The following is a 17256-nucleotide window of genomic DNA, read 5'->3' as shown; positions in this document are numbered from 1 at the left end:
ATCAAAAAGAAGGAAGAAGCCCCTTGAGGGCTAAAAGTCATCGGGAATAAGAAACAGTATAACACCCTTCCTCAATCCACGTCTATAAGTGGGATTTTTTTGTGTGAACAACCTTTCTAGTCATTTTTATATAGTGTTATATAGACATAGTTTATTTATTTATAAACTCTGCCTTATGCTTTTAATGATTTGTTGAACTCAAAGTGTAAACTGTTTCTATACAAACATAGGTGCCATAAAAAAAGCCTTCTTTCTTTATTCTTTTTGATTACATTTGTACACAAATGTACACACATTTGTTTCAACTTAAAAAAAAATATTTTCATCCTCACTTTTTGCATAAAATATTTTACACCATTAGCTTAAAGGATATAACTTTTATGTAACACAAATTTTAAGTATATACACATGCCTGAGGCATAAAATCCTGCATGTATTGTCTTTATGTGAAAACTCCAGGTATGTAAAAATGAGGACAAATGTCCAAAGGCAGATCCTTCTCAAATTGATGCAAGGTATTTCATAATACCTTGAATGAATTCTGATGCCTCCACATAAAATCACCATGCCACTTCATCATAATTGTGATATTACTGTGAATAATGACAAAGCTGTTTGCTATGAATTAGAGTACTTGGAAATAGGACTTCCCTTTTTGGTGCAGTAAATACAATGTAGGGAAGAATTTGCTCTTTATCTAATCATGTTATACCCCATATACCTCATGTTATACCACATAACAGTATTTATATACTTATTATTATTTATGTGAAATGAATTCATTTAGCAGTCTTAAATGCCCTCTTCATCCAGGCACCAATACACACGGAAGACTGTTCTTTTGTTCCCTCTTTCCTTATGTGTGTTTTATTTTATGAAAAGATCTCAAAGTGGACAAAGAGTGGACCAAAGTAGGTTTTATGTGAACTAAAGTAAACTCTTCTCACAGTGGACACAGTACTGGGCAGCATTTAAACCCTGACAAATATTGTAAACCTGTACTGAGGAATAATTGTGGCTGAGAACTATGAAGCTTGATAGTAGAAGTTGTTTTTTTCCTGAGAATAATTCTGGTTAAGTAAAGTCTTTCCCCATCTCAGGTGTCTTAGTTCTCTAGGTATATCCTGTGTCAAAACCAGATAGGACCTATGGCACTTGCCCCAGAACCATCTGATTGTGGGCTACTCTCACTTTGACTGGAAAGGGACGTCATAGTTAATTCTAGCAGCCACAGATGGGTCATACTATGAGGAAACTCTATCCACTAAACTTCTTAGCTCATCAGGCTCAACTTTTCTGACTTGAGAGATGACAGGTTTACATGAGGAGTTGCTCTGGGTGTGAAATGTTGAGTCTTCCTCTGTTCAACTATAGGACTCTCCAGCCACGCATCCTTCCTCTCTGCACTGTCATACTGAATAAACTCAGTCAAAATAAAGAGACCCAATATCACAAATGAGAAACTTAAAGACAATAAATAAAAGTGGTTAGAAAAGTTTAGTTTGATCGTACAATTTTCAGCTGTAGCTATCAATATATGTTTAGTACATTAACAAAACGTTCTGCACCTTTCTATTACATTTTAATATATTCCATACATAGATGTCAGATTCACAAAAGGTTTACTAGCAAGGTTACAAAGCAAAACTGCCAATTTGTTTTGTCTAAAAAAAATGTATAAAACGTGGATGCAGCTTTGGCAATATATCAGTGCTGGTTCACATATTTCCTGGTATAACTAAAAGAAGTAACAGTAACAGTCACCATCACCTGCCCTCGTTCTGAGAAACATTTCAAAGCTTATCAGGCAGCTTCTTCAGGTCTTTGATTTGGCAATATATGACAATAAATGAGCTAGAAAGGGGAATAAATGATACTTGTAGGACCACAGGTGCGTAATGTAGACACCATACCTCCAAATATCTGTGTAAATTCATTACATGCTTCATATGCAATAAAACATGAGAGGAGAGGTGAGGATAGAATTACAAGCTAAATCATTAGAAGCTTAACAACGTGTTTACATTTCACACCTTAAAAAATGTTGATACAAGTTCATAGTTCAGGCACCAAACTGACATAAAATTAGGACAAACATTCACAATCCATTTCCCTGGTTGTTTAGTGGATATTAGGAGGATATTAAACTTTACAGAGAAATGTGATGGATTTTTTTTATTCCAGCTGGGGGTCAGGTAGAAAAGGAGATGCTTCTTTAGATCTAAATCAGGATAAAAATGGTAAAATATATATTAGAAATGCAATTGCAATTAAAAAGACCTCAAATCTAACACTTTGTTACTATTGCAGATTCACACTATACCATATTTTATGTACAGAAGGAAATACATATTTTTAGATACTTACTCTGGTTGTCACCTTAATAATAAAAATGTTAAGCCTATAGTTTGGTCCATAAATATTTGGACAGAGACAATTTTTTTTCTAATTTTGGTTCTGTACATTACCACAATGAAATTTAAATAAAACAACTCAGATGCAGTTGAACTGCAGACTTTCAGCTTTAATTTAGTGGTTTGAACAAAAAAAATGCATAAAAAAGTGAAGAACTAAAGCCTTTTTTTTTACACAATCGCTTCATTTCAGGGGCTCAAAAGTAATTGGACAAATTAAAAAGCTGAAAATAAAATGTTCATTCCTAATACTTGGTTGAAAACCCTTTGCTGGCAATGACAGCCTGTAGTCTGGAACCCATGGACATCGCCGGATGCTGGGTTTCCTCCTTTTTAATGCTCTGCCAGGCCTTTACTGCAGCCGCTTTCAGTTGTGGTTTGTTTTTGGGCCTTTCTGTCGAAGTTTAGTCTTCAACAAGTGAAATGCATGCACAATTGGGTTCTGATCAGGTGACTGACTTGGCCATTCAAGAATATTCCACTTCTTTGCTTTAATAAACTCCTGGGTTGCTTTGCTGTATGTTTTGGGTCATTGTCCATCTGTATTACGCATCCCAATCAATGTGACTGCATTTAGCTGGATTTGAGCAGACAGTATGTCTCTGAACACCTCAGAATTCATTTGGCTGCTTCTGTGTCACATCATGGATAAACACTAGTGTCCCAGTGCCATGGCAGCCATGCATGCCCAAGCCATCACACTGCCTCCGCCATGTTTTACAGATGATGTGCTATGCTTTGGATCATGAGCTGTTCCACGCCTTCTCCTTGATCTTGGTTTCATCTGTCCAAGGAATGTTTTTCCAGAACTGTGCTGGCTTTTTTAGATGTTTTTGAACAAAGTCCAACTAGCCTTTCTATTCTTGAGGCTTATGAGTGGCTTGCACCTTGCAGTGCACCCTCTGTATTTACTTTCATGCAGTCTTCTCTGTATGGTAGACTTGGATATCGATACGCCTTCTTCCTGGAGAGTGTTGTTCACTTGGTTGGCTGTTGTGAAGGGGTTTCAGCACGGAAATGATTCTGCCATCATCCACCACTGTTGTCTTCTGTGGACGTCCAGGTCTTTTGGCATTGCTGAGTTCACCAGTGCTTTGTTTCCTTCTCATGATGTACCAAACTGTGGATTTTGCCACTACTAATATTGTAGCAATTTGCCAGATGTTTTTTTCTGGTTTTGCAGCATAAGGATGGCTTGTTTCACCTGCACGGAGAGCTCCTTTGACCAACAAGTTGTCTGTTCACAGCAAAATCTTCCACATACAAGCACCCCCCCCCCCACAAATCAACTCCAGGCCTTTTATCTGCCTAATTTATAATGATATAACAAGGGAATTGCCCACACCAGCCCATGAAATAGCCTTTGAGTCAATTGTCCAATTACTTTTGAGCCCCTGAAATGAAGTGATTGTGTAAAAAAAAGGCTTTGGTTCCTCACATTTTTATGCAATCCTTTTGTTCAACCCACTAAAGTAAAGCTGACAATCTGAACCAATATTAGAAAAAAGTTGTCTCTGTCCAAATATTTATGGACCTAACTGTATCTGCCAAGAATCTTAATCAGGCATATTGTTCATTTTTCTAATCAGGTCAAATAGGACCCATAAACTTATTACAAGGCATTACAAACGCATTACAAGGGGAGGTACAGTAAAGCACAGTCTGTACACACAGCACTACTAAGAAGGAAGCAGAGACTGCGTATATAATGTACTGCCTTCCCCAAGTCTGCCATATGCACTTTATGTGCTGTAAAAAAATAAGAAAAAAAATAAGATTCTATGGGCTGCCACTTAATATTTACAAAATTACAAACTATACAAGAAATTACATTTTTCCACACATATATTTACATTAGAACATATCTAATCTAAAAACAGAAATGAGTCCTTGGATGTTGTGGTTTTCTATTTTTAGGTTTTTACCCCATTTTATTTTCAAATGGTGTAGCTGTCCAAGGTACACTCCCTGTACTGTATCTGAGGAACGTAGCCACCCTTGGACAGCTGCACCTGGGGACAGGAGAGAATTAGAGGGAATCAAAGATGTAGATCAATTCTACATAAGTGAATGTGAATGAGACAAACTCTGGCTAACACCTTCATGGATAAAGCTTTTCATTAAGTGAATGTAAATGCCAATCATTGTGAGCCAGCCTGTCAGTGGTAATTGGTTTGTCTCAGCCTTCTAACTGCTACTGTTACTGAACAGCTTGGTCTGTTAAATTGCTGTATTTGTTGACTCCATTATACAACCGGTACTTAACATTTCTGAAAACTGGAATTTCTGTGTTATACATGAGAACAAAATTGTATTCATAATATTGCATGATAATAAGCCATATTGCACTGGGATTGTGTGGGAAGACAGATGTGAGCTCAGACACAGATGTAGTAACACTTAATATCCCAGATATAAGAATAAAGAGGACGATTTAACCCCAAGGATAAGGAATAAAACAGGTCTGGGTGGAGTGATCCTTTACCACTCACTTACAAAATAACAAGTCATTTAAAAAATTTAAATTAAAAAATTAAATTAAAAAAATTAAAAAATGACAACATACTCCATTAGCAATAGGTAAACACATGAGGTATTCTCTTGTCTGTTACATAAAAAATGATACCACATCCAATATTTTATGGATTTTTCAGGTATTCTGTCTGTGAAAATCAATTTACAAAGAATATTGCACAAGCCTTCTCTTCCGGCACAGGTTGGTGATAACAATGAGGATCAATAAGATGACTAGTGGGTAGAGCAGCGGAGCTGTATGAGGTAGTAATGAAGTAACACTTCTATGAGATAAAATAACACTGCAGGAAATATCAGAGTCACAGGTAAATGAAGAGGTCATCATTTTCATTTCAGGAAGAAACAAGTGATACCAGGCCAATTGGATATTCATAAAGACATAAAAACTATTAAAAATTATCATAAGAGAAAGTAACAACCACAAGTAAAATAACTCATGTGTCTAATATAAAACCCCAGCAGACAAGGCACATTATACAACATAAGTCTACATTGATTTAAGTGAATCTAAGGCCCACAAAAATGCGCCATATATTGCAGCTTACAAACTCTTACATTTTCTTTTTTATAATAAGAACATTTTTAACAAAAACAGAAAATACTTGAAAATATGTTACCTGTCATCAGTTCCTTTCCACTTCCTAAAAGTACCTTTATTATGTAAGCTACTAATCCAAGCAATCCACCATGTAATGGCGATGAACAAGGGCAGCCTGTGTGACAAGAATAGCTCCCTCCATAGATACAGTGTGGATAGAAAGGGGCAGGAAGTGTGGTATTTGAAGGACAGACAGTGAAAATAAAGTAAAAAAATGTCTGAAAATGAAAACCTATTTATCCACCCCATGTAAGGACTGGTACGCTGCAATATGTTACATTTGGATTTAGATAAACTTTAACAGTGAGAAGTCATAAACCTCAAATAAGAATACAAAGCAATCAGTCAGGAAATAGGAATCGGGGACTTACATTACACGGTTGGATGAGTTGGGAAGATTGTCTTCTTTGCCTGCAGACAGAACGAGTTAGATGAAATTGGTTGGCTTCAGCTTGTAGAAATACGAGTGCCTGCTCTCACACAACCAAGCATGAAAATTGTAAGAAAGCCATTGATGCCTTATACATCAGTGGTCCCATGTATTATTAAATGAATAAAGCCGCACAACTGCTGAACTGCAATAATAAAGTGTGTAGAGTAAATGGATAACATGCCCCTGCTTAGGAGGACACAGGCGCTGCTCTGTGTTTCACCCACAAATAGGCTTAGTCACATTGGGAGACATGCCCTCTGTTACAAGAAACTTTTATTCTTAAATTTTAGTGAATGTGTGGCTTCTTTTTCAATATATCAGAGGAAGTCTAAGCACACACAGATGATTTAATTATTTTAACCCTGTCCTGTTTGTGGTCTCAAGAACTGGATTTGGATAGCACTGTTATCATTACAGGTGATTAGGTAGTCAAAATGCACTAAATCATCTGAATAAATTAATAGTTTCTTCCACCACTATCTCATCCATCACTCTGATCTTGACAGAGACTATCACTTATTCAGAGTATATTTAAAAATGCCATACCTACAGAAAGGCAAAGAAATACTTATCATTAAAACTGTTCACAGCTCTTGCTGGATCCTCCTGCTGACCTCAACATCCCCAATGATAGAAGCAGGGGAAGCGAACAACATAACACCCATGTGCAGAACTCACACAGTCCCCTCCTTTACACTAACTGAACTCATTGCCTACACTAAAAACCAAGGGTGTTACTAGGGTTGTAATAGATCCCTGACACCCTGAGGGGAGTAGAATGAAGAATGCAAAGGTGAAAGGTCAGTATGGCCAAACAATGATTACAGTGGGAGAGACTTTATACAGAATGGTAAAATAAAACCTCACCCTACTTTTCTCTGGGTCAAGAATACTAGCATGTGACTTACAGAGTGTAGGGGTCAGGGGTATTCAAAATACAGAGTACAAGATCCAAACGAATGGCTCCGGAACACCCTGAGACACCTAATGTCACACATATGCTGTTTGTTGGTACCAAAGACAAATCTCATCTGATGTACATGTGTTGCAGCACACTAAATTACTTTCAAAATGACTGGGAAGTGAAAGGATAAGTAGAAGACTGATGAGCTAGGACCCTCTGTCAGTGCTCTCTCCTACTATCACCATGCTCCCAAACACTGGAACACAACTAACTGTCTCCTTGTGCTGCTTTCTCCGAATGGTAATTTTGTTGTATAGAGGATGAAAAATAATATGAAAATGATAATTTAAAAATAAAGACCATAGAGTGTGAATGAGCAGGGGGTGAGATGAGAATAATTAACCTGGTATAACATGTATATACACGTAATTCGTTTTTTATTCCTCTTTATGAGGTTTAGTAGACCTCATCTCACTTCCCACTATAGTAAATCAGGTCTATTGTGTAAATGGGATTTACAAATCACCCAGAACATTTGGCGATATTAGAAAATACATTCACTTTAAATCTGTATCTTTTCTTAAATATATATTTTCTTAAATTTTAATCCCTGCTTGTAAATATGAATGCATTTCAGATAATTTGAAGAAAAAAAACTTGAAACTGTAAAGTCAAAAATGTTGAATCACTTACTTCAATTCTTGCTTCATATAGAAGGGTAGATAACCGTTTTATGCAAAGAAAAAATGTGTTTTTTTTTTAATTAAATGCCCTAAGGCTCTTCTTTAATCTTTAACACCACTTAATGGGAGTGCAGAGCCTCCTGAGATACAGACGTCATGAATATTCTTAGATTGGTACATTTTATCAACTACTGCACAGTGCGAGATCAGGTGATGTAGACAGAAGTAGAAAAAGGAAAAAGCTGTGGCACCTGGCACTTTTTCTATCCCAGGACAAAGCAAGAAACCAGGACATTGCAGAACTGTATGGAATACAAATCCAGAGGTATGTGGACGTAAGATAAGTGCCATTTTTTTTTTCTTTAGTTCTGCCTTTATTGGAAAAAATGGAGTAATCTAGACAAACTTTTGGGAACTGAACCGTATTCTTCCCATATAAATAGGGCGTCTGTGCAGACAAATCTTTTCCTCCATGTATAATGGCTTCCCGCTCATCAGTCTGCTCTGGGCTCTGCTTCTGCTATATGGTGAATAGAGCTCTGTGGTGTGTGTGTGTAACATGTAGTAAATCTCACCTGTACCTGAGCGTCTCCTGTATTTGATGACTCCATAAACAACACTGAAAATCATAGCTACAGCAACAATGGCAACAATGATGGTTATATGAATAATGCCCTTTGATTCTGCACGCGGACCTGAGAATAAAACACAATGAAATGATATGTGAGATCTACAGACAATATTCCGTATTGATTTCCAGAATCAGATGATTGCACAGAAGCACTGCAGTTCCTGCACTGTTATTTCATATAATTTAAAGTAAACTGATTTATTATATTGAGCTAAATGAGGTAAAAATCTATATTGAGATACAGTGTGAAAAAAACTCAAGCAAGATTTGAGAACCACCAAATCTCTAAGGGTGTAGAATAAATCTGACATTCCATATACAGGTGTTACAATACAGTGCTCAACCCAGAAATTTTTTTAAGCCGGATGGGAAGAAATTGTAGGTGGGTGGCAGCCCCTGTATTGTGACCAAACTCTTTAGTAACCACCCACAAACAGCCGGATGGGTGCTGAAAAGTGCCGGGTGGTGCACCCAGCTAAAAGGGCCTGGGGAGAACACTGCAATAGTGCCAGATGATGAAGGATAAAAATGACCAATCCACATTACATTTATTCTCTAATTGTGGAAGTAAAACCTAGTGGGGTACAGCCTCTAATACCGGACTTAGCTGTATGAGATTTTAGCAGACAAATAGGGCCCATTAATACTGCAATGCATGGAGCGGCAATTAATGCACAAAAATGTTTCTTGCTCCATTATTAAAAATGCAATAAACAGGTCTTATAGAGATAAATGTTGTGGCGCCATTTGATTGCACTAGGGGTATGGGTTGAATTGCATTTAAATTCAACACACATCATGGTGTGAAAAACAGTTTTCATAATGTTATTGGCAAACAGTTGAGAATATTTTATGTAGAATAAGGATCTTCAGTATTCGATTGTCTGTGGCATTTGAAGTAATGCTTGCTCCAATTATTTCCATTCACAACTGCAACCTGTAAACATAGAATTTAGTGTAACACCTATACACTCCTACACAAGGGATCACCTTCCATCTTTCTTGAACAATTGTGTACCACAATATGTACATTGGGAAGCTGCAAAATCTGTTACTGACATGACAGCAGCTGCAATGGGCAGAAGTGTTCCATTATAGCAGTGAGCTGAGGTTTTCTATTTGTTTCTCCACTAGAAGGATTAAAAAAAAGAAATTCCGCAACACTGCCCACCCAAATAAAAACTATACTTAAATAGATATTGAGACTACTGCTCATCTCCTTATGGAAATGACAGCTATTTGAATGACATGCTGACCCCCCCCGCTTTACTTATTTATGTTCCCATGGACATGAAACAAATATGCAAATATATAAGATAGTGATCAGTGATAATTATCACACAGAATTCAGCAGCTACTGAGTCTCAATGACATAAGGATCTTGGCAATATTCTACAGATCACCAAATCTTTCATTAAAGCTGCAGTGCTAGAAAATTCTACTTCTGACTCCAATGCGATCCACTAAATGCCATTTCTATCCTGGGATGACCTGCTGGTTTTGCCTATTGTTTCCCCTCATTGTCACGTCTTCACAAACACAACCTGTTTATTAAAAAAGATGATTTCATTATGCGTGATAATCACAGAAGAGGTCATATGTACTCACAACACTGTACAGTAAGGGTCCCATTGGCAAAGCTGCTGTGCTCCACATGACAGGAGAAAGTGTCTTCTTCCCCTGCTGGCACTTCCACACTGACTCTGATCTGATAGGTGCCATCAGGATGGGGGAGAATTGGAGTCATTTCATCTGAAGGAATATGGTCTACCCCATTCCTCATCCACTTCACATCCACAGCTCGGGGGTGAAAGCCGTACACCAGGCAATGAAGTCTTGTTATTCCGTCAGGCTGAGGACGCTTCCACACCTTCACCTCTGGACGTACTGAGAGGGAGATAAAACAAAGGGAAATATAAAAGTTGCTGATGGCAGAGATGTAAATTTTCTCATTCTCCAAATAGTTGTAAAACTATTTGCTGTGGTGGTTCCAGATAGAACGGTTGCACTTTTTATTCTGACTGATCCAAGTTAATTCAAAGATATTAATCCTAAAGTGTTGATGTCAGAACAGAGTCACTTGTATGTAAAACATACCTACAGAAAGAAGACTGCATACACTAACCTTTCCGATGGCTGTTCCTTAAAAAACCTTTTCACGCTCACTGCAGGTATTCCACTGGCTGAGTGAATCCAATTACTGCTTTTTTCCTTCGCCACTGCAAGAGGTAAGTGTTCGTATTTTCTGAAGGATAATACATTAGGAAATAAACTTACTGTATTCCTCCTTCCACTACAAGGGGAGTTTATTTTTTCTGCTGCTTTAGGTACAAATGATTTTGTAAATATTAAATGTTACCTCCATTGTGCTCTTTGAATTGCATGTGAAATTATTCAAATGGATTACTTGGTACCTGTCCATGTATTTATATATATATATATATATATATATATATATATATATTACTTGTATAATATATTACCTGTGCACAGATAACGCAAACTAAAGAATTTACATATTACGAACACGCAGTAAGATCACTTTACAGAAAGCCCTCGTTCACCTCTCTTTATTTATAAGTATTAGGAAGAAATTTTTCAAAGTTCCAAACAGATGCAGTGGGTTGTTCTATGAGATCGGAATCTTGGCAGAAAGCCATGGACGGTGCCGCTGGGACAGAACTGATTTTCAGCTGACATCATGGTGTAGTAGTGGTTTAGAGACTGGTGTATTTCTGCTGGCTGCCACTAGATGGCGCAATGGTCTACATAGCAGAGTTTCACAAGCAAGGTTTCTAGGCGTTCCTTGAGCAATGAGCAGTTTGTACCTCTCAGGAGAGTTTGTGACACCAATGATCTTTCTAGGTATCTATAAGGATGACATTCTGACCACCACACTAATGTATATATAGTATAGTAATACTATAGTAAGGGGTTAGTAAGGGGTATAGTTATAATAGTAAGGGGTTTCGGATGACCTTCAAGTTATTTCAAGGGTTCCCCCATATTAAAAAGGTTGAGAAACACTGTAGTTATAGGCCACTGAATGGCCAACAATCAACAACTTGATAAAGTAAATCAAAAATCCATTAGGGACAACAGTATTTTTAATCCATCTGTATATAGGATACAATCTGAGACCATCAAAATGCTGCCAAATCCATTGCTGTGGACAGAAAGTATGGATAAACCAGCAAAAATGTGAAATAATGAAGTATAAAATATCAATAAATTACATAAACCCAAAATGAAATGATTTATATAAATTATGTATTTCACCCAAGTTATTCTGAATCACTTTTATTAGTGGCCAGGTGGATATTAAAGTTATGTACAAAGGGCTTACAATGAAGTTTGTGAATGAAGGAAGGCACATTCATCCACATTAAATCAACACAACCCATGACACGCCCACTTGACCACGCCCACTGTTGCGGTTTCAGATGTTGGGAGATATGATGTGACGCAGTGCTGACGGGGACATCGCTCGGAATATTTGTACATCAGTGCATTATCATCTATTTACACTGGAAAGGTTCAGTAATGGGAAACCCCCTTTTATAAACAATTGGGAGGGATTGATGTACTTTTACTGCCATTTATAAATAAACTAAAAATGTTTCCACATCATCATTGTATATCTTTCTGCACTCTGTCCTTTGTATATTCATTGTTTGAATTTGGGTGGAGCGTCTTCATTATATTTGTTCCAACCAGGGAGGAGCAATGGATACATATGTATTTTCATTTTAATAATTTTAGACACTCATTTAGAAAAACACAATTTAAAGTAAAACAAATTATTTATTTAGGACACAATATCAATTTTGGGTGGACTTTACCATACAAACACTTTGAATTGTAATTTATTTTCTGGTTTATGATGTGAAGTAATGAGAGGATTCCTCGGATGGTGGGCGGGATTTATCACAATAGTCGGAGGAGCCTAATGTGAGAGGTGTCACCAGGTATAACCATCATCCTCTAGTACCAGGTCCTCTTTATACAGATATAATGTACAGGAAGCAGCAGACACCCCGCAGAGGAGAATACATTGTACACAGTGTGCGCTCACCTCTCCTCTCCAGATCTTCTCTCCCGTACTCAATGAATTGCTTGAGCTCCTCCAGACATTGATTCTCCAAATAATTCTTCTGTCTCTCCCCATGTCTCTCCTCCGGGCTGTTCCATTTCTGTGTGGTGATCTGAGCCTCATGCAAGGTCGGTATAAAGATTCCTCTCTGTGTGTCCAGATACATGAAATCTCTCCCATCATATCCATCCTGCCTATACCCCGCAGTGGTGCCGTCATCTCTCAGCTCACAGCCGTACATCCACTGGTAGGAATGGATCCCTGCAGACAGAACAGGAAGATGTTACATGGGAGCAGAGCCATGTGTCATGTGTACAGCAATGGATGTAACATGTAATGTGTCTGTGTGTGACATGTATAGCGTGTTATAGTACACACACTGAGCGCTCTCTGTATATTCCTATACTCACTATCCTCCTAATGATCTGTACCATGGGGGCACTACAATTCCCAGCATTCCCCCTCAGAATGGAGGGGCAGAGTAGGCCGGATCCTGCATTCTGCACTCACCTGACTGCTGCATACAATCACCCCATGATGCAGCAAGTAATTTAATTGAGGGGACTGAGTCACGTGACTGAAAGACCCAATAGGAATGAAGGATGACAGATGGCAGAAGTCAGTGCAGATGTGGGATCACGCAGAAGCTGCTGATCACTGATTGGATACTTTGAGCTGTGAATTAATTCCAACATTTCCAGGCAGCTGATTGGCTATTGTTTTTATCAACCAATCACGCAGAAAGTGTGATAGAGACAAGAGGACCCTTTCATCCTATATTGGGGTGTATATGATGGGGGTGAGACCAGAATACAACACAGAGCAATAATCATCCACAAATAAACAATAAGTGACAGTGAGAGATGTGATGGAGTCTGTGCTGATCACTGAATGACACCCCTGACTTTGGAGAAGGAGATCTGCCACTGAAGTACAAGACACGTTTATGATTTCATAGAACAAATACTCATGCCATGGATCGGAGTTTGTATTATTTCTATATTAGTGATATAAAAATACCCGATGAAATGTGTGATTCCACACTAATGAAGGAGATCTTCACACATGTGATCACATGACCACACTCCATGGGGGTCATCGCTGTGTGTGATATATTTGGGGTACATTAGTGAATTCCTTCCAGACATCTTCCTGGCTTGATCATCATTTCACTAGCTGTATTCATTGTGTGCAGGGAGTGTTGTGAACAATATAATAAATAGGACTTTGCTTTATATTTAGCATTATATACAGAAATGGAAGAATTGTCTCACCTCCAGTCTGGTTGAATTGATCCATCAATGTCTGCACATCATGCTTGGAAATAACCTCACTGTTCCGACCTATTTGTGTGTTTCTCTCCCAGTACTCAGGTCCCAGTTTCTTCATCCATTCAGTTTTGGGAAGATGCCGACGAGTGTCACTGTTATAATTTTCTATCTGCCGATCATCCAAATATCCAGAGAGAGAGAGAGAGAGAGAGAGAGAGAGAGAGAGAGAGAGAGAGAGAGAGACATCCCATTACACATCACAAAGCATCTCACATTTAGATTTCTCCTCGGACACAGATCACATCCTGGATGATGACAACCACACACAGATCTATCAATGATTACAAAGATTTTACCATTTCTGTATATAACAATCAGCTCCTTCAGGCAATGGCCACCAGTATCTCCCAGATATTAACCTCTTCATGGCATAATAGTTGCACATAATACCTTATTATTTTTAGGGATGAGCACAGAAATATCAACTAGAATATTTTCAAAAATTTTGAAAATTGACTTTTACAGATAAAAAGTCAAATGAAACTGTAAAAGAGTTTTTGGAGATTTAAACTTTTGCAATGTAAAGTCTACTAGATTGTAAGCTCTTCGGGGCAGGGTCCTCTCCTCCCGTATCACTGTCTGTATTAGTCTGTCACTTGCAGCCCCTATTTAATGTACAGCGCTAAGTAATATGTTGGCGCTATATAGATCCTGTATAATAAATAATATAAATCTCCAGAAAATTGCAATGTCAATAGAATTGCTGAGGATGCCCTTGAGTCACTTTCTTGAGTAATTTAAAGCCAGGAAAAGATTTTCTAATGTCAGATGCAATTTTTTTTTTAATTAGTTGCAAAGGCCATGAGCAAGTTAGTGGGGTTCAGGGGGACCTGTTGAAACATATCCCAAGTTAAAAAGTATATAAAACTAATGGTTAGAATCCTTCCCGCTCTATTCTGCCAGCATCTTGTACCTTAAATGGTGAAAAATACCATCCAGCCCTCTCTTATGTCATTAATTGCCAAGACAGCCGCTAGTGCTTATGGGAGACACATCATCTGTGGGAATTAGTGTTCAGGAATCTTAAGGAGAGGTTGCTGCCTTTCTGCTCCTGGGTCATGTGATTTAGGGCATCATCAGTCAATGCCATCGGTATTTCGGAAGAGAAAATGGCGGCGTCGGCTCTGGCACGGATTTAAGCTCTCTACCCAATCCCTTTCTCCAGCAATTACAGTGACAATACAAAGTTTAGGGGCTTTGCCATGAATCTGTAAAGCTGACAAGCAAATTTGTGAAAAATAAGTTTAAAAATATCTTGAATCATGAAAATGGGTTTATTGCTGCACAGTTAATTTTTATGTAAATTGCCTGTCCATCTGTAATGCGTATATCAGTGTTTCTTAATCAATGGTCCTCCAATGCAGTGGTCGCCAACCTTTTGGATGTCATGGACAACTAAAGTTACAGACTCCGGACTGCGCCTGCGCAGAGAGCCGCGTGTCACCTAAAGGGGAAGAAACTTCCCCCAGAGTGAAGTCATGATGCCTGAACCCCTCAGAGACACAACACGGCCAGTCCCCCGAGCCTGCGATCTATATGGGGAGACATGGTCTGTGGCTCTGGCTGTTGCAGGAGAAGGGCCCGCTGGGGGGCGCACCGACCAGAGCCGCGGACCACTAAAATTGTGCTTGATGCCCGCTGCTCCAGACTGAGAGTTCCTCTTGCAATGAGCAGTTTGTGCCTCTTAGCTCAGTTATCACTGACACGTATTGTGTAAGGGTGACATTCTTCCCAACAGCCAGCAATGTAAGAGGAATTCTTCCCACTGACCACCACACTAATATACTGTGATCTGTGGATATAGAAATTATAGGAGGGGGGCCCTGAAGACCTGAAAGTTATTTCAAGGCTTCCATCATGTTGAAATGATCAAGGAACACTGATATACAGCAGCAGTCGCACACCGGTGGTCTCAACCACAAGAAAGATTTGATGGTCCACGAAAAAATTTAGATATTATTTGCAATTTTTATGTTTTATTAAAAAACAAAAATAATATTCAAATAAAGTCTTATATCCTGAATGACAATATTCGCCTTGATATTGCACTAAATTTACAAACTGCACTAGAGCCAAAAAAACAAGGGCAGCGCAGTGTGACGTCAGTGTAATATTAAGTTGTATGAGGCAACCGATTCCGAGCCGGACGCTTCAGTATTGTTTCCACCATTACAGTCACCCCGCTCCGCCAATACCGATTCTCATCCCATTGTTTTATTTTATTTCTCAGATGCTCTGTTAGGTAAGTATGACCTAAGCCGTGTATATTCTTTACCTGTTATATTTAATTGCATCAAATAGTTTGACTGATAACTATCATTTCTTGTTTGGTCCGAGATTCCAATGAAATAAACCCATAATGAGTGAGAAAACAAATATTTTACATTTCTTTAGTAATACCAAAGATAATACAACTAATGATAATAGTAACAATAGTAATACTTCACATAACCGTGAGCTGATCAATGAATCAGAGCCACCACAGTCCTTGTCAGCACCATTAGGACGATCATTATTTTACAAATGTATTTATCTTTTTAAACAAATTCATATTAATGATCCGTGGGATTTAAAAGGAATTTAGTGATCTGTGAGGCCTGAAATCATTTCCAGCCACATCACTCACAGAGCCCCTCCAGCCATCCCTCTGTCTTCCATTCAGGAAGGCCCCCCAGCTGCCCACACAGTTGCCTGAAATAAAACCTGGCCATGACACAAAACCAAAAGGTAGCTCTGCCAATTACAGGACACTCTGACAACCAGCTGGTGCCAGTGTCATGAACATCTCACACATGCCCAGTATGGACCAGCAGACCCACTGCTAAAAGGAGGCAAATGGACAGACCCCCTGACATCTCTACAACAAGAGTGCAGGGCATAGCCAGGCAGAGGCCCCCAGGATGCCATGTCCTATCTGCTCATTGGTCACTATGCAATTACCTTCCTCCAATCAGAGAACAGACTGTATGAGGGGGGTAGTTGCAGAGAATTAGAAATAAGACTCATTTATTATTACTCTTCCATTAGTATTACAGCCCCATAAACTTCCCCAGATGATTCTCTTCTCAGCACTGAATTTCGTCCTCGCTGTTATTGTCATCCTGTACGGTCACATTATGGGTCCTGGCCTCCAGTCCTCGAGGACCAAAATCCGCACACATTATTGGTATTTCTAAAATAGACAGCAGTCAATGAATTACACAATGGTTTATTTAATGTTTATACCAAAATCCGGCCTGTATGTGGCCCCTGGGGCCCAGGACTGCAGAGGAAGCTACATGTGTGAACCATTCCTAAATCTCTGGTTTATTCTATGGAGAATGGGGCAGAAGCAATGTAAGAGCAGTGATATTACCACTAGAGGAGGAAGACTCCAGATAAACTAAAGGAATGGAGTGTTCATGTAATAAATAAGGTGATGTATACAATCTTGTCAAAGTAACAAAAAAACTGAAAAACTCAAGTGAGTACTACTTTATTTATTAATCAAGCTAAGAGAACATTGGGAAGTGAATCCTTTAGTAAATCAACTGGAGAGTATAACAGATAATATCCTCAAACCTGCCCTGACACCCTTTGTATTGTGATTTCTATATTTGCTGCACTTTCCTCCATAATTGTATCCTGGCTGCAG

At 38.6% G+C, this 17256-nt stretch overlaps 1 protein-coding gene across 1 annotated transcript in view; it reads right to left on the bottom strand.

Annotated features, from left to right (window-relative positions):
• Window positions 1–227: 227 nt before the first annotated feature.
• LOC140343829 (class I histocompatibility antigen, Gogo-B*0101 alpha chain-like) overlaps window positions 228–17256 on the bottom strand; it is a 31725-nt gene continuing 14696 nt past the window's right edge. The window contains exons 7-12 of the mRNA XM_072430722.1: window positions 13566–13769; window positions 12274–12552; window positions 9807–10085; window positions 8143–8262; window positions 5919–5958; window positions 228–2221 (exon numbers count right to left, since the gene is read on the bottom strand). Coding sequence (XP_072286823.1) covers window positions 2176–2221; window positions 5919–5958; window positions 8143–8262; window positions 9807–10085; window positions 12274–12552; window positions 13566–13769 — 968 coding nt within the window. The 3' untranslated portion in view covers window positions 228–2175. The remainder of the gene's footprint in view (window positions 2222–5918; window positions 5959–8142; window positions 8263–9806; window positions 10086–12273; window positions 12553–13565; window positions 13770–17256) is intronic.

This window comes from Pyxicephalus adspersus, chromosome Z (genome assembly GCF_032062135.1).
Source record: "Pyxicephalus adspersus chromosome Z, UCB_Pads_2.0, whole genome shotgun sequence".
Taxonomy (NCBI): Eukaryota; Metazoa; Chordata; class Amphibia; order Anura; family Pyxicephalidae; genus Pyxicephalus; species Pyxicephalus adspersus.
This window is presented reverse-complemented; position numbering and strand designations above follow the sequence as displayed.